Source organism: Elgaria multicarinata, chromosome 4 (genome assembly GCF_023053635.1).
Source record: "Elgaria multicarinata webbii isolate HBS135686 ecotype San Diego chromosome 4, rElgMul1.1.pri, whole genome shotgun sequence".
NCBI classification, from domain to species: domain Eukaryota; kingdom Metazoa; phylum Chordata; class Lepidosauria; order Squamata; family Anguidae; genus Elgaria; species Elgaria multicarinata.
The window spans coordinates 84,603,454-84,628,660 of record NC_086174.1 but is presented as its reverse complement, the minus strand read 5'-3'; the positions used below and the strand labels follow the sequence as shown (position 1 = coordinate 84,628,660).

General features: G+C 41.8%; 1 protein-coding gene across 1 annotated transcript in view; it reads left to right on the top strand.

Moving 5' to 3' along the window:
* Positions 1-25,207, top strand: part of RSPO3 (R-spondin 3) — a 63,725-nt gene that overhangs the window by 16,172 nt on the left and 22,346 nt on the right. Inside the window, exons 2-4 of the mRNA XM_063124708.1 lie at positions 15,576-15,767; positions 17,080-17,226; positions 18,652-18,846. Of these exons, the coding sequence (XP_062980778.1) occupies positions 15,576-15,767; positions 17,080-17,226; positions 18,652-18,846 (534 nt within the window). The remainder of the gene's footprint in view (positions 1-15,575; positions 15,768-17,079; positions 17,227-18,651; positions 18,847-25,207) is intronic.

Below are 25,207 nucleotides of genomic sequence, written 5' to 3'. Positions count from 1 at the left end.
CTTATCTAATATGCCAGGTCAGGAGGGAAGAATACTTTCACTGAAAAAATAGCAAGCACCTTCCAGTAACACAGCTCTAACTCTCTCTCTCTTTTCTTTTTTCACCCCTCTAAAAATATTCTGCTGCCAATAAGATGATTTGAACGGTCTCCTTTTAGAATTTCCAAAAGAAAAATAAACATGTGGAGCAGAATTAATTTATAAAACATGCCAAGGTTTATCTTGGCAGAACACTTTTCAGCAGTGAGATTTTTCTCTCCCTTGCTTTCTTCCAGACATGCACACATTTACTTTCCTCTACTTTTCTTATAAAATGGACAAGTTATTTAGCTATAATATAATAGAGCAAGGCTGTACATTCTATTTATAGATAGTAGTAGAAGCTATGGTTTCTTCAACATAGAAGGCTCACATTTCAAATGCAATGAAATTTGCTACAACAGGGAGCCGTACAATCTGGGTGTTTTATCCCCAATATTCATTGATTTCAGTAGGCTTTGTAATAGGATTCATGCTTTCATCTTACCAAGAAGTCAATTCTAATTTCAAGGCACCCCGAGTAACACTAAGCCCATGTTTAAGGATCCGGTACTATACAGCTAAAGTACTCAGGACCCCCCACCCTTTTATTTGAAATGTTTTAGTCCCTATGTTCTTTGTTTTCTTTAAATTGAATATTTCCTTTGTGTGTTTTTAAAATAAATTTTGATATGGGTTTATTCTAAAATAAGTTTATTTGTTCCACATTTGCCTCTAAAAAGAGTCCCTGCAAAGTTTAGGAAGAATAGGTGCAGTTTCTAGGGTCTTACAATGACACAAAGCCAGTTTAAAGCTTTTTTTTTTTCACTGTGTTGAAAGAATGTTCATCCCATGGTCCCATCCTTACCCGCCCCTAAAGCAGAGTGATTGGAGAGCCCCTGGTAAAACATACCTTACTCAACCCACCCACCCCTGCTTCTCCTGTTCTGAGGCTTTCTGCATGCAAAGCATGCACACTAGATATGGCCAGAAGTAGGATTGGAATCTACTCGGAGATCTCTGGATGATTGGAAGTGAAGGTTTCTGACTCCCAGTTATATAAAACATCGACATGAAATAGGCTTCCTCCCCACATCCCTCTTAAAGGGTGCTTCCAAATGGAGCTCCCTGGTGCTACCAATAAAAAGGCATTGTGCAGTGGCTCCAACTATGCTAATTGACGTAGTGTGGCTATTCTTTTTTATGTGTTCCTCATAGTCTATGGCAATACTAATGGTGTACCTTCACACATCCCATCAGCCCTGTTTGAGTCCTAAGCTCAGCATTCCCTTCCAGTCTCTCAGAGTATATTTGTATACGTGTGTTGAGCAGGCGGAATCAGGTTTCTGCTTATCAAGTCATGTTTCCTAACCAGATTCCTTCCCCTACTGCAATAAATCACTGTCCTTGTCAGCAGCCTTAAGTAAAGGCAAAATGCAGTTCTACATAAGACTTCTTACACATGACAGAAAATTAGAATTGCTGTATTTCCCTTATAAATCTGAACATATCATGATGTTTGTATGCTGAAATACCATGGAAGCAAAGAAAATGTGCTACTGGGTACACAACTCAGCTTCCTAAGAATATCAAAGTTTAGTATTTTAAAACATGTTTCTAGTACTTAAACAACAAAGATATGATTTAAAATGTTTAGGCAATGTCTGGTGTTACAGATCTGCTTGGTGGGATCCTCCATGCAGGACAATTCTGGTCTTTGGGCCCATAGCTGGATTAATCACAGGGCTAAGAAGCCTGTAGCTCGCAGCCAACAGTCTGAAGGGGTCACTTGCTAGCCCAAATTTCCAGCTTTCAAATAAAAAAGTACAAGTCTCTAGCCAATGCAGAACCTGAGACAGGAGGAAAAATGTTCAGGCCTATTCCAATCATTTCATGAGAAACTGACAACCTTTTTGTGAGAAATAAGCCTCCTGCTACTATATTTCAGTGTGCTTAGCCAAAGAGTGAAGTCTTACCTATGATCAACATTTAGCCATAGATACAAGGATAGAGTGAAGATTTGTCTGCAAAAGGGACTTCTTCGTTTCTCTTGAGCCCTGCGTGTGTGTGTGTGTGTGTGTGTGTGTGTGTGTACCCTAGTGGAATTATGATGGCTGCCAATAGAAAATGATTGGGAAATCCATAATTTTAGTAGGCATGTGCTCCGCTCCGATTAGAAGTGCAGAAGCAGGAGCGAATTGGCCTGTTCCGCCTTGCCCAAAGGCGGAGTAGAAGCGGACTGCGGACCCCTAGAAGCAAGGCGAAGAGAAGTGCCCATTTTTCGGAGCTCCTCTTTCAGGCGGACCGCTCCGATCGCCATCTTGAAACATTTCGCCCATAGGATTGCATTGCGGAAAAGAATCGGGGATAACTGGGTTGTTTTTGAAGCTATCGTTCTGAAAATTCTTGTGCTCAGAGAGTCGTGGATGGGGGTCATTTTGAGACTACTCTCACCTCTCTGCGTGGTGCGGGTCGCGCGCTAGAATTTTTTAAAAAATCAGCGGGAAAAATACTTTTTTCGAAGGACTGAGGGGCAGAGTCAACTCCCGGTCATGATCACATGATCCCAAAGTTGGAGGAGGGGATAGGCAAAACAGGTAACTTGGGATTCTGGGAAACTTCTCTTTCTTAATCTGAACGGACTTTTCCCAGTGTTTTTTAAAACAGTAGCCCCACCAAATGCACAAACACAACCTGAAATCATATACTAAGCCAATAATAAGAGAGCACTGCTACCCACCCTAACTTTGGGGAACAACTGAAAAGATGTGGTGCAAGGGGATGAACTCCCCTAGGGCATCCCATTGTGGACGTGCCCCCACTCTCTCCTGTACTTGGAAGGCCATCAGAGACTTCCAAAGAGAGTAACCCGGTGGAGCAATGCCTATCATGAGTTGAAGTGAGCGGTCTACTTCTCTTAGTGGTGGAGCGTTTACTCCTCAGAGCTGTTGGTGAAGCAATGGCTTTCATGAATTGAACTGGCAGCTGCTTCCCCCTCCCCTGGGCATGTCCCCCTATTGCTGGTAAAAGACAGATATAGCCTTTTTTAAAAAAGGTCTTCTTGTTGTTTAATCAGCAACACTGCTGCTTTTAATTCCACCCCTCCTTTGTTTATTTATTTATTCCATTTTATGTGCATCACTGGCTTATCCTTGGCTCACTTACTTATGCCCCCAGAAATGTCTGCTGCCTGCCTGCCTTCCCTCCCTCCTCCCCTGCCCACCTCACAGGGATGTTGTGTGTGTCTGGCTTTGACTCAGGGGAGAAGTCCTTCCTGCGCTCACTTAGAGTTTTGGAAGTTCCAAATCCATTTTTCAAGTGTGGAAGAAGATTCATTTAGGTTGATCTCTACTCCCCAATTCATGGCATGTTGGGATTTCCTTTGAAATGGCCCCATTGAGATGTATTATTATTATTATTATTATTATAATTTATTTATATAGCACCATCAATGCACATGGTGCTGTACAGAGTAAAACAGTAAATAGCAAGACCCTGCCGCATAGGCTTACAATCTAATAAAATCATAGTAAAACAATAAGGAGGGGAAGAGAATGCAAACAGGCACAGGGTAGGGTAAGAAGGCACAGGGTAGGGTCTGCAGGTTTAAGCCCCGCCAAAAATCAGGGGATGATGGGACTGCCTTGAGTCTTGGCTTGCATGTATCCCTGGATAAGCTTTCATGGTGGTGAGTTTGAGGTTTCTAAAGTGCAAATTGACAGAGCTATGGAAAGGGGTGTGAATGGGGTGTTGGATTTTCATAAATTCCCCAAAAATCAGGGGATGATGGGACTGCCTTGAGTCTCAGCGTGTGTATGTATCCCTGGATAAGCTCTCATGGTGGTGAGTTTGAGGTTTCTAACGTGCAAATTGACGGAGCTATGGAAAGGGGTGTGAATGGGGTGCCCGATTTTCCTAAATTCCCCAAAAATCAGGGGATGATGGGACTGCCTTGAGTCTCAGCATGCGTATGTATCCCTGGATAAGCTTTCATGGTGGTGAGTTTGAGGTTTCTAACATGCAAATTGACGGAGCTATGGAAAGGGGTGTGAATGGAGTGCCCGATTTTCATAAATTCCCCAAAAATCAGGGGATGATGGGATTGCCTTGAAACTTGGCGTGCGTGTGTATACCCCCATGAGGTGTCATGGTGCCAAACTTGAGGTTTCTAACTTTCACAGAAAAAAAGTTGTATACTTTTTTAGCTTAATGCAAGCCTATGGGGGGGGGGAAACAGAGCTCCGATCCGGATCCGGAGCTCCAAGCAGAGCGGAGCGGACATGGGTGGAGTGGGGGCGGGGCGGAGCGGGCCGATCCGCAAATCACGGATCTGGAAGAGAAGCTGAGCGGGGGGTCCGTGCACACCCCTAAATTTTAGTGTAGGTGTGATTGCACAATAGCATATTCAACCTCCCAAATGGGTAGCAGGGATAACAAGAGTTCATGTTATTTCTAGTCTCATTCATGTAGAAACATTGCTTTTTATTTTATTTTTAATGTGTTTGTAACCTTTAAAACAAACAAACAAAACACCTGCCAAAGTAAATAAAGTCTGCCATTATACCCATATTGGGAGGAGAGGGAGGAAAATGGCTGGGTATGGGTTATAGCAGCCCTGCAAAGTAATCAATGCTTGTTATATCCATATACCTAGGAGGGAAAGCAGTGTATGTCAGCACTGCAGTGTAGTCCAAGTTTATTATCTAATCTCCTAGTCGGTTGAGCAGTTTTAGGGAATTGTTGTCAGAGGGCAGGCTGCTGTGAAGTGTTTAATGAAAAGAGTACTTTCCTTCATTAAATACTTCCTACATTTAGTTATCTTCTGACCTCACTGTTTACAATTCACACACATATTATATTTACTGTATAAAAACCTGAAAATCCCCATAATACTCCATGCCTCTGATAAAGTGGGCTATAGTCCAGTCCATGAAAGCTTAAGGTGCCACAAGGCACTTCATTGTTGTTTTTTGTAGTTTTTTCAAATTTTGAATGTTTAATCTAAGTTATAAGTGTAGGTGTCAGTCTTCAGATGCCCTTCCCAGGGTCTCTACAAGATTAAATTCCAATTGGAGATGAATTCAACCCAGAATTCATCTAACAAAAAAATGTAAAGTAATTCTGAATTGTTAAACCCATAAACAACCCAGAATGTTCAGGTTTTGTCATCACACTAACAACCTACAAATGGAGCATTCATAAATTGGTTATGCAAACTAGAATACTCCACTCCATGCATCTCCCCAAATTGTGGGTAAATTTACAGTGGCATGTGAATCAGGCCTATGTCTCTACCTTGAGAAAGGGTGGGTGGGTATGGGGGGGGAGAGAGAGAAAGAGCACTTTTCTGTGTTTTTCTATGTGCTGTATGCTATAAAAGGGGAAGCTTGTGTTTGTATTTGAGTTCTCTATCATGGAAGAGGTGATAGTCTTTTGCTTCCAGGAAAGCATGGAAGATGATTTCCACTAAATTATGTAGTGAAAAATGTTTTTGCATTATTATTTTACATTGCTGACTCTCTGTGTGTGCGCACAGTTATTGTGTGTAAGTTCACTATTGGGGGCAGAGTAGGAGGCCCACTACAGATGACTATCCCCAGGACCCATCATGGCCTTGATCCAACCCTGCTTGGGACTCTGAAGCAGAGAGTTCCACAGGTGCTGCATCACTGTCTGGAACCTCTGTGCTGGTGTCACTGGAACTAGAGAGTGATGCAAACTGCTGGTCATCTGTGAGGTGTGATTGAGTAACAGGATTCCTTTGTAGTGGTTGGAACAGTTTCCAAGCATCTATCTGGCTATGTGTGACAGCATTGATACTTACAATTGAGGCCATATGCTGTGCCAGATCATTCCCAATGAGGGTTAGCATTTGTAGCTCCTTGTGGATGGCTACTTTCCAAATCCCTTCCCACCTTTGATGGGCTAGGTGTACTCTCAAAGGGCATAGTAGGCCATGTATCTCCAGCAGTCATATGGGCCACAGCTAGACCTAAGGTTTATCCTGGGATCATCCAGGGTTCGCTCCTGCCTGAGCACTGGATCCCCTGTGTGTCACCTAGATGAACGGGTTTGATCCCTGGGCGATCCAGGGATAAACTTTAAGTCTAGCTATGGCCATGGTTGAACCAATAATGTCCTCATGAACACTGGTTACATTTGAACTCATCTCTCTCCATCCCTTTTGTATATCTCAATTTGGAGTAGTATCTTCCTAATGGCTAACTGGAACCAACTCCCTCCCAGGTAGGCTGTGCCTGCAAGTTCAAACCCTGGGCTAGAACCATAGTGGGGTTGACAGGTGAAATAGGATGAGTTGGAATCTTGGGAGCAATTTTTCCTATTACATTCACCCTGGAAGGCTGGGATTGAGAGTCAGCATGATTCTGTCATTTTGGGTGATCAGGTTTATAATGTCCCTTCTCTCCACAATGGAAAGCAGTTATTTCAACCATCAATGGCCTACTTCTTTACAAGGCTTCAGGAAAAAAAAGGGATTACAGATAGGCTGCCACCAATCAGGATGAAGCTCCTGAGACATTCTAGTCCGTCCAGCTGCAAGGGGAGTTCCTGAACCCTATTGCCAAGGCCTCCTCCCTTCAACCCACCCCTAGGAAAAATTAAAAAGAAAGGTGTTTTAAATTTTCTTGTCCAAAGCCCAGTCATACATTTCTTAATAAAAACCTTTTGAAAATCGTAAGGACACAAGTGGTAGTTTGCAACTGCTCGGTCCTTTTCATGGCAGAGAAATTCCCTTTTAAAACAACGCAGACACATTTCCAGTCCGATATAAAACAGGAGGTTTAGATGAGGGGTTGTAGGAAAAAGGGAGAAAAACAAGGGAAGGCAATAATCACAAACACAGAATTCCAAATAAAGTCAATAACATCAATCTAATTTAACAAGTTACATGTTACCTATTTGAATAGAAACTCGGATTTCATAGCATATGCAGAGTTAATTGCAGAAAGGATTGTATGAGAGAGTGCATCTTGGCCTCAAATTAGATGTTATTGGGAAGACAACATGAAATTAACTTTTATGGGAATCAGTTCAGTAAAAGCTGCCCGCAGACTGTTGGGAGACTGACTGTTGCTTTGTTCAATCATATGGTGCCTTCCCAGTCTGAGTAGTATAGCCAGCAAATCAGAAAATTACTTAGAGGCTGAACCCACCTTCATAAAAATTCCACTCTTTAATTTTGAAAGTGCTAAATGGGCAAAGCATTGTGCAAATGAGCTTAAGATTCAGGTGTGTATTGGAGAACAAAAGTGAGTTCTAGCCTATTCAGGCATGCTGGCACAAGCTCTAGGGGGCACTTTGAGCTATATCATTATTATTATTTATTATTATTATTTATTTATATAGCACCATCAATGTACATGGTGCTGTACAGAGTAAAACAGTAAATCGCAAGACCCTGCCGCATAGGCTTACAATCTAATAAAAACCATAGTAAAGCAATAAGGAGGGGAAGAGAATGCAAATAGGCACTGGGTAGGGTAAACAGGCACAGGGTAGGGTAAAACTAACAGTGTAAAGTCCAAACAACATCAAGTTTTAAAAGCTTTAGGAAAAAGAAAAGTTTTTAGTTGAGCTTTAAAAGCTGCGATTGAACTTGTGGATCTCAGATGTTCTGGAAGAGCGTTCCAGGCGTAAGGGGCAGCAGAGGAAAATGGACGAAGCCGAGCAAGGGAAGTAGAGACCCTTGGGCAGGCGAGAAACATGGCATCAGAGGAGCGAAGAGCACGAGCGGGGCAATAGTGTGAGATGATAGAGGAGAGATAGGAAGGAGCTAGACCGTGAAAAGCTTTGAAGGTCGACAGGAGAAGTTTATATTGGATTCTGAAGTGAATTGGAAGCCAATGAAGAGATTTCAGAAGTGGAGTAACATGGTCAGAGCGGCGAGCCAGGAAGATGATCTTAGCGGCAGAGTGGTGGACAGAAACCAATGGACTGATGTGAGAAGAAGGAAGGCCAGAGAGAAGAAGGTTGCAGTAGTCCAACCGAGAAATAACCAGTGCATGAACAAGCGTCTTGGCAGAAGAGATAGACAGAAATGATCGAATCCTGGCAATATTATACAGGAAAAAACGACAGGATTTAGCTACTGCCTCAATATGAGGAATAAAGGAGAGCGATGAGTCAAATATGAAGCCAAGACTATGAGCTTCCTTGACCGGAGTAAGCGTAACATCATTGACAGTGAGAGAGAATGAAAGATGAGGAGAAGGTTTAGGCGGAAAAACAAGCAATTCAGTCTTTGCCATGTTAAGTTTCAGACGACGATGAAGCAGCCAGGCTGAGATATCTGAGAGACATGCCGAGATACGATCGTGAACATCAGGAGAAAGTTCCGGAGATGAAAGATATAATTGTGTATCATCGGCATACAGATGATATTGGAGGCCATGAGATTGAATAAGCTTACCCAAGGGCAACATGTATAAAGAAAACAACAACGGGCCAAGCACCGAGCCTTGCGGAACCCCTACTGAAAGGGGAAAGGAGGAAGACGAGCTGCCATTAGCCAACACGCTGAAAGAGCGACCCGCTAGATAGGAGGCAAACAGTTATAGACAGAGCCACGAAGTCCAGGGTCATGAAGGGAATCTAAGAGAAGATCATGATCAACCGTGTCAAAGGCTGCAGTTAGATCAAGGAGAATAAGAATAGAATAAAGGCCTTTAGACTTGGCACAGTGCAGAAGAAAATCACATTTCTATAGAACTTCTCTACAGACAGGCCTAAATCTATTGTTATTAGTCATAATCTCTTGCAAGATTTCACAGTTGCCACTGATACTTTGCACAATACCAAAGAACACAATACCAAAGAACTTGTTACATCTTGTAAAATCAAGCAAGAAGAATTCCTGATCAACATTTCCATTTGTCAGGAGTGCTGTGTCGGTCACCCATTCTGCTCCTGCTCTTTTCTTATGGATAGCAAAAGCAAAATAAATCATGTTAAGTTCTGCGAAACCTTGCAAATTTGCTTAGTTTGCAATGCATAATTTATACAGGTCACAAAATTTGGGGTTCCATGATGCAGAGATTTATTTTTAAGACTTCAGTCCTATGCACACTTACATGGGAATAATTCAGTAGGACTTACATCTGAGTAAACATGCATACTGTTGTGCTGTTTTAATGTTGCTTTTCATAAGACTTGGAAAATACATTTGAAATTACTTTCAAAGTATATTGAGCCAAATATAAGCCATACTTCTACTTTAACCCACCAAGCCAAACATAGCCATATAAGGTTCATCCCAAGGGCTTGCAAAATATGTTTGTTTGGATTACCTGTCTGGGACTTCAAAAACAAATGGGGATGTCAACAACCACCTGAGAGGCCATAATATATGGCTGGTAGGCTGCGTTCCGTTTAGTGGGTCCCTGTTTTTCAGGCCAGCAGTAAAGTTGAGTGACTACATTAAGTCTTGTTACTTAATATGGCAGGCAACACTATAACTTCGAAAATAGGATTACAGGCTTTTTGTAGTTTATCTGGGATAGGAAGAAAAGCTTTAAAGCAAAATATGTTCCTGCTGTTCTTTCAATGGTTTCTATTTTCCCCGTTTTATTTTTAAAACCATCTGCATGACAAAAGCTTTTGTCTCAGAAAACTCTAAAGGAAGTTGCTACTGTAACACTGGGGAATGAATTGAATGATCCCTGTACAGTTTGGGAGCTGATGAGCAAATGTGGAACATTTAATAATGCAAGTCATTAAGTTACTAGCCAAATAACTAAACTCAGCTTTTGTTTACATTAGTTAGTGCACACTCATTGACTTTTCAGTACTTTACTTGAACTGTGTTCTTTGGTATTGTGCAAAGTATCAGTGGCAACTGTGAAATCTTGCAAGAGATTATGACTAATAACAATAGATTTAGGCCTGTCTGTAGAGAAGTTCTATAGAAATGTGATTTTCTTCTGCACTGTGGTCAGATTATACATGTGGAGCCCAACTCAAACCCATACTTTTAACATGTGATTGAAAGATGCAGTTCAGACCTATCAGGAAACGGTGGTTTGTTTATCAGTACATGAATGAGCTATTGTGAGCATTGGACCCATGTACTTCCTTTCCCTTTTTCATGCAGCAGAAGAGAAGATCTTAAGCATCCACTTCTGGTCTTAAGCTAAACACAGTTCCCTGTGAAGTCTTAACTTGGGGAAGTGTAATTATTTTAAAACTATGGTTGCTTAAACAGTGGCTCAACTGCCATGCCCAAATAATTGAGTTATGAGATGTTTTCATGAGAGTCCAAAATACATTTTCTTTTAAGAAGAGGCCTCTATTATCAGGTGTGGACAAAAGGTAGAACTCCAGATGTTTTGGACCAACTCCCAGCATTCCTGACCATTGGCCATGCTGGTAGGGGGTTAGGGGAGTTGAAGACCAAAACATCTGGACATCTACCTTCTGCTCAACCCTGCTCTTTATCATAAACATTTGCCGGGCCAATATCCAAAGGCCTGCTGGACCCGGTAATTTCATGCCCTATGGGAATTTAGACTTGTGTTTCATGAGCAACAACTTTTCATTCCATGGCAAACTGTTCATGAAACTGTAATTTCAAAAGTAGTTTAGGATATGGCTGTTAGCTCAGGGGAAAAGAGTATGTCAAAAGCCATTAGGCATACCTTTAAATTCCAGACAAGTTGTGTAGGAATCAGAAGCTAGTTAAGTTAGGAATCTCTTATGGCAACAAATGGTAGGTATTTCGCTTTACAAATCAGGACAATTTGGGATCTTCACAATGCCATCTTGAATATACACATTGTAACAGGTACAGCAGCAGAAGGTGCTGGAACTAAATAATATAAATAACATCCCTGAAAACTGATTGTTTTGATACATCCAGTTTCAATTATCTTACCAGCAATATGTGGTGGAGAATGGAATCACAGCCTCTCACACCACTCATAAGAATTTTGAGAATATGTCATCATGGGCATTCTCATAGAATGGCTGCCATGGGGACTTGCTGTTCTTAAAATGGTTGCCATAGTGGGCATGACTGCTCACAAAACACTCATTTTCTGGGAAGCAAACTGGTGAGACTAAAAGAAAAGAAACTTTCCAAAGAACATAAGTACAAGATGGGTATTTGAGCTCCAAAACTTAAAACCACTCTTGTGAACTCCAATTAAGATGGCACTGAAGGAGACCTCCCAGTTAAATAATAATATATATTTTTAAATTCTTAAGAAATAAAATAAAAATGAGGAAGGGCAGAGGGTTTGGTGCCTGCCAAGAGAGGTGTCCACAGGCATATTGGTACCACATTCAAGACCTCAGGTGTAGGTTTAATTTTTCCTGAATGAAAGCTAATAATACAGGCTGTAGTCCTCAATTATCACAAGTATTCAACTTTATAGACCTTTTGTCCTCTGATTTGGACAAAATCAGATTGGACTGGGGGGGGAATAACTTGGCTTTGCCAGTGTTAATTATAATGCCTTTATGGAAGTATATATTACCACCTTTGGTGGGGAGTATTACTATGTCTTGAGAATTTCCCATTCAAAACAACCTCAAGGTACATTGACCTAGTAAAAGTGAGTTTATTTGTGTCCTTGCCTAAACTGACCTCGTATAAATTTTGGAGGAACTAGGCGGAGAGCATGAGGAGGGGAGGGGAAAACCTTTCTCTTGCTCTGTATGAAAAGAATTCTTTTCAGCTTATTTTTTTTTAAAAAAAAATTGGATGAAGAGCAAACCAGTTGTGGTTTGTGTGGCTGATCTAGGGGTTATTTCTGTTGTGCTAAAGAAACTATCAGACTGAATAAATTCTGCATCATTCCCTGGTGGTTTTCTCTTAACCTTGGAACAATTTCTCAACAAATGCAACATTTTATTTTTGTTCAATTTTTATTCTAATTATGAGGCTCAATGTGTCTTTATTTGTATTATTTGATTACCATGATTGAATTCCTGTGTGTTCCTTGTGCACATCTTTCTGTTGTGCGGTTTTGTAGACTTCTCTTTGTTGAGCTGTGGTTTAAATTTCTTTGTGTTCAGATGTCAAAAGGAAAATGTGGTATATCGCCATGCAGATATTAGAAAATTCTCCCTCAGGGCTTTTGGTGTTTCTTTCTCGAGCCAGCAATATATTCAATGACTTCTTCCTCTGATTTATAATAAGGAAAGCAGAAAGCAGTTAACCTATGGACATGACAATAGTACTAATGGGAAATAAGACATTAGGGGGTGGTCAGTTGAAATTAAAGCAGTGAAAATACTTTCCTACAATAATGAACATGCTCCATCACCCATCCTTTATTTTGCACTATGCCTGCAATACTATACCTACATATCTGGAAGTAAGCCCCATTAAATTCAATGGGGCTTATTTCTGAGTAGACCTGTAAACAATTACACTGTTATCGAAAGGAGTATTTCTGCAAATTTCTAGTCCTAGCATGGGCATGAGGTTTCAGGAGAGAGGACAGCAAGATTCATATCAAAGTTCAAAAGCCTGCTCTTGGATGCATTCAGAATTAAATTGCAGGATTTAAATTACAGGATAAAAACCAGTGTATTTTAAAAGCATTCATTGTGGTTCTTCTTTTTTTAAAAAATAAATAAATAAAAATCCTCAATAACTGAAGATATAGGTGTTCCAGAGGAATAATCACATCTGGTCTTAACCAGAGGGGGTTAAAATGTTGTGGTGTCCCTCCTAGAATATCCTTTTTGATGATTGGTCAGTAAAATATCATCAGCGATGGGATTCAATTTTGCTTGTTTCTGTTAAGCTCTTTGAGAAATTTTAAAGCAGAAAAACATGTGGATTCAGCTTCACTGATATGATCCTCTGAGTCCATTCATGGTTTTTCCCTGCTACTGAAACACAAAGGGACAAAAAAAAGAAAACAGAAAAGTCTATAAACATTTTCATTTTTAGATGTCATTGGTTATGATTGTGTACACAGTAGGGTTGCCACTTATGAATCACCAAAAAGATGGTAGTGATTTGCATAAATTTGCATATGCTGATATATATATATATATGTGTGTATATATGCAAATTTAGAAATAATAATTATAATTTAAATAGAAATGCAGTACATCTCACCATACTGTGGGAGATTGTGACCTGTCTAATCAGCCTGCTAACCTGATATGCAGCAGTTCTTTATCTTTAAATTGGCATTGGGCAAGGCAGCCCTTCAAATAAGGGATGCCTCTACAGGAAGATCCTCTGTAAGGGAGCACACATGGCGAGTATGGAGAAGTCAATGATAGTCTTTACTGACTTTTCTGTGTTTTTATGGCTTGTGATATTCTTCTTGTGTGGGTAAAACAAGTTCTTTTTTAGAGACTATTTCAAAATATGTGAAAATAGTCATCCCAGGCAAGATTATGGTAGAATAGTGCAGGTTTTAGACTTGCCACCTTCAAGAACTCCTTTTCCCCATTCTAGTTCAAAGTGTATTGTTTGTTTATTGTTTACTTACAAAGTTTAATGTTTATTTTTGCAGAATGCAAAAACCAGGTATGCTCCTAGAATGATAAGATGACAAAACACAACAAATTATATTCAAAACAATTCAATTAAGAATAAATATCCTTAGAAAAGCAATCTACTATATGAATATCCATACAACGTTGCCTTGATTTCTCGGTTACCAATGCAAACCTAGCTGCTTTTTCTCTATCATGCCTTCATTGCTTTCCAAAGTGACTCTTCTGCCAAGGAGCCCCTCTGCCTGCCTGCCACAGAGCTCCAGCATTTTCTAGGGGTCTGTCTATACGAGGGGAAAGCCCTGGGGTGGCTCTGTAGTGGTGCTACCTCATTTATATGATGCAGCAGCCATTGCAGAGCCATCCCAGGGCTTCCCCCTGAAGCTCAGAATTTAAAAAGTGGGGGACTTAACCCGACTTTTTTCTGTGGAGGAAGGTGATAATGTGCATCTCTGTCTGTTGCCTTGCTCCAGACTTGCAGTGGAGGTGTGTCCTGGTGACCCCTGATTGGTCGCCATCAGCCTGACAGGGAGGAGAGGGCAGGCCAGCAAACTGAATGGCTGCTGGAACGCCTCCGTGCTTCTCCGATGTGGGCAGAAGGAGGCCCATGCCAAAGAAGTGCATAAAGGTTTTTGTTATTTTTTAAAAAAGGTTTTTAATAGGTTTGCCTCTGAAGGAGCTGCCGCTGCCCCGCACCTGTGCAGTTGCATTAGGTGCATGGGCATGGCGGTAGCGTCGGCTCCTTCAGAGGCAAACTAAGGAGCGAGTGCGGGGTTTTGAGGGCTCATGGTACCAACATGCTGTCGTCAAGATGGCGGGCAGGAAATAACATTTTCGTACTATTGCTCCGCTTCCTGGTTCTCTTTCGCAATAGGGAAGAGCAGAATCACATAGAGAAGAAAAGGGAAGAAAGCAACAACCACGTGTCCCATTCAGTTTAGTGGGACAGCACCCTCTAGTGGGCATTTTATAGTGCAGCTTTTCCTGCACATGGCAAGAAATAGTGACAAACATCGCTATAGCATAGAAAAGTCGGGGTTTGAGGGTCTTATTTTGTGATGGGAAAAGGAGCAGGAGGAGAAGTGCAGGAGGATCACTGCATTGTCAAAATGACTTGCAAACAACTGTGAGCGGCCAGTCATGAGCGTGCTATAAAATACTTAGCTAAAGAAGCTCATATACAAGGCGGTTGGCCACACTATTACCCTACATTATACCCAATTAGGGTGACAATATAAAAAGAAGGACAGGGCTCCTGCATCTTTACAGTTGTCTAGAAAAGGGAATTTCAGCAGGTGTCATTTGTATATAAACCAACACCTGGTGAAATTCCCTCTTCATCACAACAGTTAAAGCTGCAGGAGCCCTGCCCTCTTTTGTTTCTGGTCAAGAGGGCAGGGCTCCTGCAGTTTTAACCACTGTGTTGAAGAGAGCATTTCACCTGGTTCTGCATGCATACAAATGACACCTGCTGAAATTCCCTTTTCTATGCAAGTGCTAAATATACAGGAGCTCTGTCCTCCTTTCCATATGCATAACCTCTATTTTACTTAGTGGGACATTGAGTGCTACCAATTAGAAGTCATTGTGCAGGTATTCCATCTTTTTCTGCACTAAGAAAAAAGACTGATGAAATGGTTGGGAAATGAGTGAATCACGACATCATCTGGACCCCTCATAAAGTTCTGTGAATGAGGCAGGGCATGATAAAAAGCATGATTAAAAGGTTCATCGAGAAGCACCACTACTGGTGTGTAAACAGGCACAGAATTGTACTGCAATCCTATGAGAGTAAACCCTATTTCTAGAGTGTGGTTTTCTTCCAAGTAAACAATGTCGGATCAGGAGCCACATACATTTTTTGTTATTTTCCCCCTTCTTGTAATAAGGATTGTGAAGCTGTTTTTGCAATAAATGAATATTATTAACAACAGTAAAGAAACAAGCTCACTATGAAATGTTGATTTTCAAACTGCAGAAAAATTAATGTTTCAGTACAAGATTTAAAGATTGGAGAGATATTATCAGTGATTTCGCTAATCTCTCCCCTTTTTTTTGGTCACTTTTCTTCTTAGCGCATCGCAATATGAGCCAAGCTTGCCAAGGAGGATGTGCAACATGTTCAGAATACAATGGATGCATATTATGTAAACCTCGACTCTTTTTTTTTCTGGAGAGGAATGGCATGAAACAGATAGGGCTGTGTCTTTCATCCTGTCCCAGTGGATATTTTGGACAACGATCCCCAGAAAGAAATGAGTGTGCAAGTAAGTTGAGGAGAAAGTTGCAACTAGCCTTTGTTATGTCTTTGTATTCGGTATTCTAAAAACCTTTGGACTTTTGAAATCACACATGAGCCATAAGAATTATTGGTGATTGTTCAGACATTCATAGTAGATACTGGTGTTCATTTCAGGCTCACTTTATAGTAAGTTCATATATGGTTCAAACACAGCTATGACATAAACCTCATAAATCTGATTTGCTCAACACCCTTGTAGTTAATGTAGAGTGTCCCCTAGAAAATCCATGCTCACATAAATAGCTATGCCTCAAGAGTTATGTCATCAACTGGTCCTAAACCCCATTTTAGATAGAGATAATTACCCAGACAGAAACCATTTGTAATTATTGCAGTTTATGTTCTTGCTAATAATGTGTCCTAAGGTACAAGACTAGTGCCCAACGTATGTGGTCAGAAATGAAAGGTTTGCCCACTATGTGAGGACCAAAGAGGTTAAGGTGATGGATTGCAACAAAATTTTATAATAAAATAAGATGAAATGAACAATCAAGACTATAGAGCACTTACAATACATTACGCATTTAAAAATACAGTAAAAAAGTGCTTCACAAGCTTGTTTGGCTTGGCCAGATGCGTTTTGACTCAGAAGTCTTCTTCAATGGCCAGTCACGTTGCTGCTTTGCAGAAATAACTGCAAAGCAGGGGCTGACTGAAGAATTTCCAGGAGTAAAGGATTAAATATATGTCACTCCCCTCCAATTGCAAGTCAAGGGTAATAGTTTTTTTGCTACCGTGGATGACAATATGCATCTCCATCTTTGTCGTCCACGGTAGCCAAAAAACTATTACCCTTGACGTGCAATTGGATGGCAGTGACATATATTTAATCCTTTATTCCTGGAAATTCTTCAGTCAGCCGCTGCTTTGCAGTTATTTCTCTGACTGTGGATCAGCCGTGTGACTGGCCATTGAAGAAGACTTCCGAGTCGAAAAGCGTCTGGCCAAGCCAACCAAGCTTGTGAAGCACCTTTTTACTGTATTTTTAAATGTGTAATGTATTGTATATTGTAAGTGCTCTATAGTCTTGATTGTTCATTTCATATAGTATATTGTTTATGGTTAAGGCCAACACCTGTTTTTTGTGCAAGTTGCCCACTATGTGAACAGAATGCTGGAATGGATGGATCCTTGGTCTGATCTAGCATGGATCTTCTTATTTTCTTATGTTCGGATGTTTATAACCTGGTCTTACATATGATCTCTTGCTGACTTGAATAGATTATATAACGTAGAAGAATATGGCAGGAACTAATTGCTTATTTCTTATGCTTCAGAATGTCAACCTGACTGTGAAGCCTGCTTCAATCAAAATTTCTGCACAAAGTGTAAAAATGGGTTTTACTTACGCATTGGAAAGTGCCTTGAAAACTGCCCTGATTGGCTGGAACCCAACAATAACACTATGGAGTGCAGTGATATTGGTAAGTAAATTATCTATTGTAAGCGATATGCGCAATAAACCTCTTCCATGAGGATTCTTTTTGGCCATATTGGTTGACTATACCTATTAAGATATGCAATTAAAAGTTAGCAAAGGGAAGCCATGCACAAAATTAAAAGTATACACTTTAGGAAAGTGTTTTCTTTCTCTTTTTGTTTAAGGTATTTGTGTGGGGGGATTGGGGGGGAACATCCTGGTTCTTTCTGTTCTCATGGTTGCATGAAGCAGAACAATCACATGAGAGCCATAAAATGAATTACTTGCCCAAAGAATTTCTCCTCAAGCTTCTATTGAAAGGTATGAATATAGCTGATCCATGCCAACTCTATGGTTTATTTCACACATGCTATTATCATCCTGGGCATATAGTTTCTTAGCTGTGGGCCCATTGCTTAGTTGTATTACATGGGATTCTTTCAGGTTGAGTGACATGGGATTAGATGAAGGTATATATTAAATATTTGCATTTTCATGCCTGAAGAATTTGCCACTTGGACTACATCCTGTATAAGGCATTACAACTGTGTAGTCAGAGATGAAGGGACACAAATTGAAATTGTGAAATGGCCTCATTCTGCAAGAACAATTTATATTGGACCAACTCATCAATGGTTAAATGTAGTAAACGTCTAGGTTACAATTCAGCAAATGTTGTTTCTAAGAAAATCCCATTCATTTAAAATAAACTGTGCTGGTTAGGAGTTCTGCTTGTTAGATTATCTGCTTAGCATGTTGATTCAGTGGCAGTGGCTTTCGATTGCAAGGAGGGGTGACTCTCATTAAGATAACAGAATGATACCTCTGAAAGCTGATGTTAATATGTCACAAAGAATAATGGACAACTAAAGTTCCCTCCAATAAAATGCATGCACTACACTAAAGTTTTCCAAGAAGGAAAGTATGCAAGAAATGGGACTTCTATTACCAAATCTTATAGTCTACTTTTATTTGAAATATATGATATAATTGTTTTTCATCTGAGTGTATGCCAAACTTGTCATGGTCTCCTCTAACTTACAGCATGAAAATCCAGCGTGGTGCCATGTTATGGTTGCCAACTGGCCAGAGATAAATGAATACTTTTGTGCCATTAACAGCAGCTTCATCTGTATCAGCAGGTGATGGTTTTCACAGCATAAAAATCAACATTATTATCTGCTCATGTCTATACATCAAATGTGGTTAAAAAGCACGGGAACAGAAGAAAGTCAAAAAATTGGCAGATGGCCATCCAACGCTGGCCACCTGCCAATAGAATGGAAACCACTGGTAGAACGGATTTCCCCTTCCTCCTGCAAATATATGATGTGCAATATGTGGAAGTAATATACCATGTAGTTTCTGCATGTATATAGATTATCTATATTATTTGGTCAGACTTATTTGTGTCATGTCTTTGTTACAGTGCATTGCAAAGTTAATGAATGGAGCCCATGGAGTCTTTGCACAAAAAAGGGGAAATCATGTGGTTTCAAAAGGGGGAATGAAACAAGGTCCAGAGAAATCCTACAGCTTCCTTCTACAAAGGGCAAACTATGCCCACATACAAATGAGACAAGAAAATGTGTTGTACGAAAAACGAAGTGTCCAAGAGAAAAAGGTACTTAAGATTATTATTCTTCAATGTGTTTGAAGAGATGAATACCAATTCCTTATAAAGGCTTATTTCATCAGAACTTCTGTTGGACACTACTGGTGGCTTTGCTTTGATAAAAGAACCTAAAAATCTATGTGGCATGTTTGGAATTTTGACTCATAGCTTTTGCCTCTTTAAACAAAATATTTTGTGCATTCTCCAGAAACCATAAGAATTGTATGTTCTTTTTATGCTGCTGCCCAAACATGACATTGCTTTTGGTGCAATCACTGTTTAAGCAATCTGAAGGAGGAGGACTACAGAATAGTTAAATACCATGTATTTATGAATAGCTGAATAATAGGGGTGTGCACGGACCCCCCGCTCCGCTTCACTTGCAGATCCGCCATTTTCCGGATTGGGCCGCTCCGCCCCGCCCCCGCTCCGCCCACTTCCGCTCCGCTCCGCTCGGAGCTCCGGATCCGGATCCGGAGCTCCGTTTCCCCCCCCCCCATAGGCTTGCATTGAAAGCTAAAAAATTATACAACTTTTTTTCTGTTCAAGTTAGAAACCTCACGTTTGGCACCATGACACCTCATGGGGGTATACACACGCACGCCAAGTTTCAAAGCAATCCCATCATCCCCTGATTTTTGGGGAATTTTTGAAAATCGGGCACCCCATTCACACCCCTTTCCATAGCTCCGTCAATTTGCACGTTAGAAACCTCAAACTCACCACCATGAAAGCTTATCCAGGGATACATACGCACGCCCAGACTCAAGGCAGTCCCATCATCCCCTGATTTTTGGGGAATTTATGAAAATCCAACACCCCTTTCCATAGCTCCATCAATTTTGCACGTTAAAAAAAAACCTCAAACTCACCACCATGAAAGCTTATCCAGGGATACATACGCACGCCGAGACTCAAGGCAGTCCCATCATCCCCTGTTTTTTGGCGGGGCTTAAACCTGCAAAATTTGGAACTTCCAAAACTCCAAGTGAGTGCAGGAAGGACTTCTCCCCTGAGTCAAAGCCACACACACACAACATCCCTGCGAGGTGGGCAGGGGAGGAGGGAGGGAAGGCAAGCAGGCATGCAGCTGGCATTTCTGGGGGCATAAGGAAGTGAGCCAAGGATAAGCCAGTAATGCATATAAAATGGAATAAATCAATAAATAAACAAAGGAGGGGTGGAATTAAAAGCAGCAGTGTTGCTCAATAAACAGCAAGAAGATTTTTTTAAAAAAGGCTATATCTGTCTTTTACCAGCAATAGGGGGACGTGCCCGGGGGAGGGGGAAGCAGCTGCCAGTTCAACTCAAGACAGCCACCATCAGCTCTGAGATTAAGAAGTAAACGCTCACTTCAACTCATAACAGGCATCGCTCCACCACTAAAAAGTGAACATTCACTTCAACTCATGATAGGCATTGCTCCACCGTTTTACTCTCTTTGGAAGGCTCTAATGGCCTTCCAGTGCAGGAGAGAGTGGGGGCACGTCCACAATGAGATGCCCTAGGGGAGCTCATCCCCTTGCACCACATCTTTTCAGTTGTTCCCCAAAGTTAGGGTGGGGAGCAGTGCTGTGTTTCTATCTCTTATTCTTGGCTTAGTATATGATTTCAGGTTGTGTTTGTGCATTTGGTGGGGCTACTGTGTTAAAAAACACGGGGAAAAGCCCGTTCAGATGAAGAAAGAGAAGTTTCCCAGAATCCCAAGTTACCTGTTTTGCCTATGCCCTCCTCTAACTTTGGGATCATCATGACCGGGAGCTGACTCTGCCCCTCAGCCCTTTGAAAAAGGTATTTTTCCCGCCGATTTTTTTAAAACTTCTAGCGCGCGACCCGTACGACGCAGAAAGTTGAGAGTAGTCTCAAAATGACCCCCATCCACGACTCTCTGTGCACAAGAATTTTCAGAACGATAGCTTAACCCCCCCCCCAGTTATCCCCGATTCTTTCCCTCAATGCAATCCTATGGGCGAAAAGCCGAAAATGCCGTTTGAGCCGCGCGGTTGACCCGATTTTCAAAAAAATATAGCACGCGACCCACACGACGCAGAGAGGTGAGAGTGGTCTCAAAATGACCCCCATCCACGACTCTCTGAGCACAAGAATTTCCAGAACGATAGCTTCAAAAACAACCTAGTTATGCGCGATTATTTGCCGCAATGCAATCCTATGGCGAAATGTTTTCAAGATGGCGACCGGAGCGCTCCGCCTGAACTAGGAGCTCCGAAAAATGGTCGCTTCTCTTCGCCTTGCTTCTAGGGGTCCGCGGTCCGCTCCTACTCCGCCTCTGGGTAAGGCGGAGCAGGCCAATCCGCTACTGCTTCTACGCTCCTAATCGGAGCGGATCACACCCCTACTGAATAATATTTACCTATTGGGCCCGAAATCTGGAAGAAATAGTCTTCCTGTCCCCCCATGTATAGGAAACAGGGTTATGAAGTAGACAATATCTCTTACATTCTAACAAATTACCCCCGAGGAAGGACCGAAGGGTCCAAAATGTGCCAGAGATCTTTTATTGTATTAAGCAGCTTTTTTTCTACCCCTTTTGCTTTCCCCCACCCACCCATCAAAATCTCATCCTGAGGCCAGCTGAAGCCAGACTGAATGGGCATAGAAAAGGCATCCCTATCTGCCAATAACTCACAGTAAATGAACAACATCTGTGGCAAAGTGAAAGCCTTTACTGAACAGCTTTAGGGATGGAGCAAAGTCTGAAAGTAAAAGAAAGAAGGAAACATTTATGGGTTGCCAACCAGTCACCACAGCATAGCAAAGATAGTGAGGAGACATGGGAGGCATTTACCACTGTTATACTTCTTGGTATAGTTGCTACCCTTCCCTTGCTTACTGGTGCAGGATGCTCTCTCATTGCCTTTGGATTACAGGAGTGGCTTTGGGTTTGGGAGTATCATTCTCATGTTATCTCCATGACATCACCCCAACAGCATTAGGCACCCATGTCTAGAGTCTTGAGGCAGGGTACCCAAAGCCTTCTAGGAAGACGAGTGTCATCATCATGCTCTTTCCATGTGTGGTCAAGCTGGCAGGCTGTTTTGTGCAAAGTATCCCCTTTTGCACAAAATGCCCCTTCTCCATGTTTCCCATTGCCAGAGTTCTCCCTTGTGTGTTCTAAGCATGCTCAATATGAGGCTAGAGTAATATCGCCCCATGCTGAATGGGGCGATGGCCTCACCATTGGTGTTTTATATACAGGTGTTGGTGTGTTGTGATTGGGTGGAGAGTTACATCATATCTTATCATCTGTCACAGTGATATGAGTGAGATGGGAAGGAGGTGGTGGTGGGAGTAATTCTCTTCCCCTCTCCTTTAAGTTCTATGTGTGGAATTGTAGTTATGACTGCTCTGGTTTAGCATAAATCTCGCAATCATTGAGAGCATGTTCAGAGTATGGAGGGGTGTATGATTTGGTGTAAACCTATTCCTGTCCCTCCTCTGTCCCACCTACATGTCCACCACCAGTTTGGCTGCTACACTGGTGGAACAGGTACACTGGTGTAGCATTCCAACAGCATATCTGCTCAGTTGCACTGGTGTATCTCCAGTAGCAGAGGCTTAAGTCGGGTTCCACTGGCATACCTGGGCTTCCACCATATCCTATAGTGGTACAGTCTATCAACCAGCATATCTTGAGTCAAAGATTGCTCCCTTATTCTCTCAAGGATTGTACACATGGGAAAATGTGGATTGACTGGCTATGACCAATTGATAAGTCATCACCATCTATGCAACCTTTCTGGATATCCAGTATGGTAATTTGGTGAAATGGTACTTCTAAGAAAATATCCCATGTGGGGTGGTTTAAAACATATTTTGACTTTATAAAACAATGGTTATTCTTCTGAAGTTTTAGATTAATATAGCAGACTGTTTTTTCTGCAAATAAGACAATAAATCATAATATAACAAGATGTAATACACTTCATGTAATTTTATTCAATACAATTCCTTCTTGTCTGTGCATCTTTGGCACTGCCATGCCTTCCTCTTGACTATGAGCAAAAAAGCAGAAATTGATGCAAACTGCTCTGCTCTAAATGTCTATGCTGTTTCTGCTCTCCTTACATAAAGAATATAATCAGATTGTTTTCATAAGTAACACATGTACAAAAAGGGTGAGACTAGTTGGAGGTGTCTGTATTGTTATACAGTCTTGTTGTAGCATCATACTACTGCTTAATTTTTGACCTCTCTATTGTTTTATTCTTAATCCTTATTTAGTTATTTGTTTGTTCATTTGTTTCCATTTATATCACATATTTCTGCATAAGCATCCAAGATGGCTAACAGCACTACTAATAATAACCAATCAAAAACACCAAAAGAGGCCACATTAAAACATTTGAGAAGAACCAGAAATTAAAAAGTCAAATAAGCTCTGCGGGTCAAAGGCCTGTCTAAATAACAGAAGCTGTATTCAGGTGTTCTACATCTCACTGCAGCAAATGCTTGAGGAGACGGAGTGCACTAACCCTGACCCCTTCTTGTGCATTTCCACCGCTTTCTACTCATGGAGGGTGGTTTGCTGAAGAGGAGAGCCTCCCATATTCATGGCGACTCTACACAAGATTTTGAACACTGATTTTTCAGCATTCTGAATCACAGGAAGCACCTCCATAGATACCAGAGGCTTTCCTCTTCAGAAAGTCACCTCCTGTGAGCAGAAGGTGATGGAAATACATGAGGAGGAGGTAGGGTTAGTACATTCCCTCTCCTAATGCATTTACTGTACCGAGATGTAGAATGCCTGAATAGGGCTAAAGTCTTTGCTTGATGGCGGATGTTCAGCAAAGAGAGAACTAAGCATCCCACAATAGCCGCTTGGATAGCCTCTGTTCTCCAACTACTCTGGTCCTGCGCAAGGGCTACTAAAGTCTTGTGTCATAAGTCTCTCCCTTCTGACCTATCTGTGGGTGTGATCCATAACCTGGATGAACTGTGCTCACTCCAATCTCTCCAGCACTATTATTTATTTTATTTAAAACATTTTTATAGCGCCGCCTCACCATTTCTGGCATCGAGGCGCTTTACAATAACACATAAAACAATTCCATTAAAACCCTCAACCCACATTACAACAATTCCATTAAAACCCTCACCCTCAAACCATTAAAAGTCCTCAACCCCAATTTAAACCACCCCCTCCCCAGACTCTTGTGAAAATAAAAATGCCTTACAAAGGCGTTTGAAGCAATTGAAAGTGGGAGCCTGTCGAATCTCCAGTGGCACATTGTTCCATAACTGGGGGCCAGCCACTGAAAAAGCCCTGGCCCCGGCACATTCCAATTTGTAGTGGGGAACCATCAGGGTACCCTGCTCCTGAGAGCGAGTCTGCCAATGGTGAGACACAGGAGAAAGGTGAGTGCTCAGGTATCCAGGACCCAAGCAATGCAGGGCTTGATACATGGTCAACAAGACCTTGTAGCGCACCCTAGCAGCCACCGGCATCCAATGGAGCTCTTGAAGCACCAAAGTGACAGAAGACCACTTTGGGAGCCCCTTGACCAACCTGGCTGCTGCATTTTGTACAGCCTGTAGGCGTTGGATTTGCTTCAAGGGAAGCCCTGTATACAACAAGTTGCAATAGTCCAGTCTGGAAAGAACCAGGGCCTGGACTGCGGTGGTAAGATCAGCCTCTGACAGAAAGGGGCGAACTTGGTGGAACACATGGAGTTGATAAAAGCAACTCCGAACCACGGCCCCCACCTGTGATGACATAGCAAGGGACTGGTCAAGAATAACACCCAGGTCCCGCACCTCAGTCACAATCCTTGGTCGGATTCCTGAAATAGGCAGATCTACGAGCTCCTGCCTCAAATCTGCCAGCCGCTGACCTCGGCCAATCACCATCAGCTCAGTCTTCTCTGGGTTAAGCTTTAGTTTACTATTAGACATCCAGTTACAGATCTCAGCCAGGCACCAAGACAGAGTAGCAACTGCCTCACCGAGGTCAGACCCCACCGAGATGTAAAGCTGGGTATCATCAGCATACATATGGTACCTCAGCCCATGGGCTCTAATTAACTCTGCCAGTGGCCTCACATATACATTGAACATGAAAGGTGAGAGGATGGAGCCCTGTGGAACTCCACAGGGGAGGGCTGTGGGGGTAGATGTACAGGTGCCCATGGTAACCACCTGAGCCCTTCCATCCAAGTAGGACTGGAACCAGGCAAGAGCCAGGCCTTCCAGGCCAACCTGGGTCTTCAACCATCTAATCAACAATTCATGATCCACTGTGTCGAAGGCCGCTGAAAGATCCAATAACAGCAGGATGGACAGATGACCTTTGTCCATCGCTAAAAGAAGATAGTCAAAGACTGCGGCAAGGGCAGTCTCCATGCTGTGA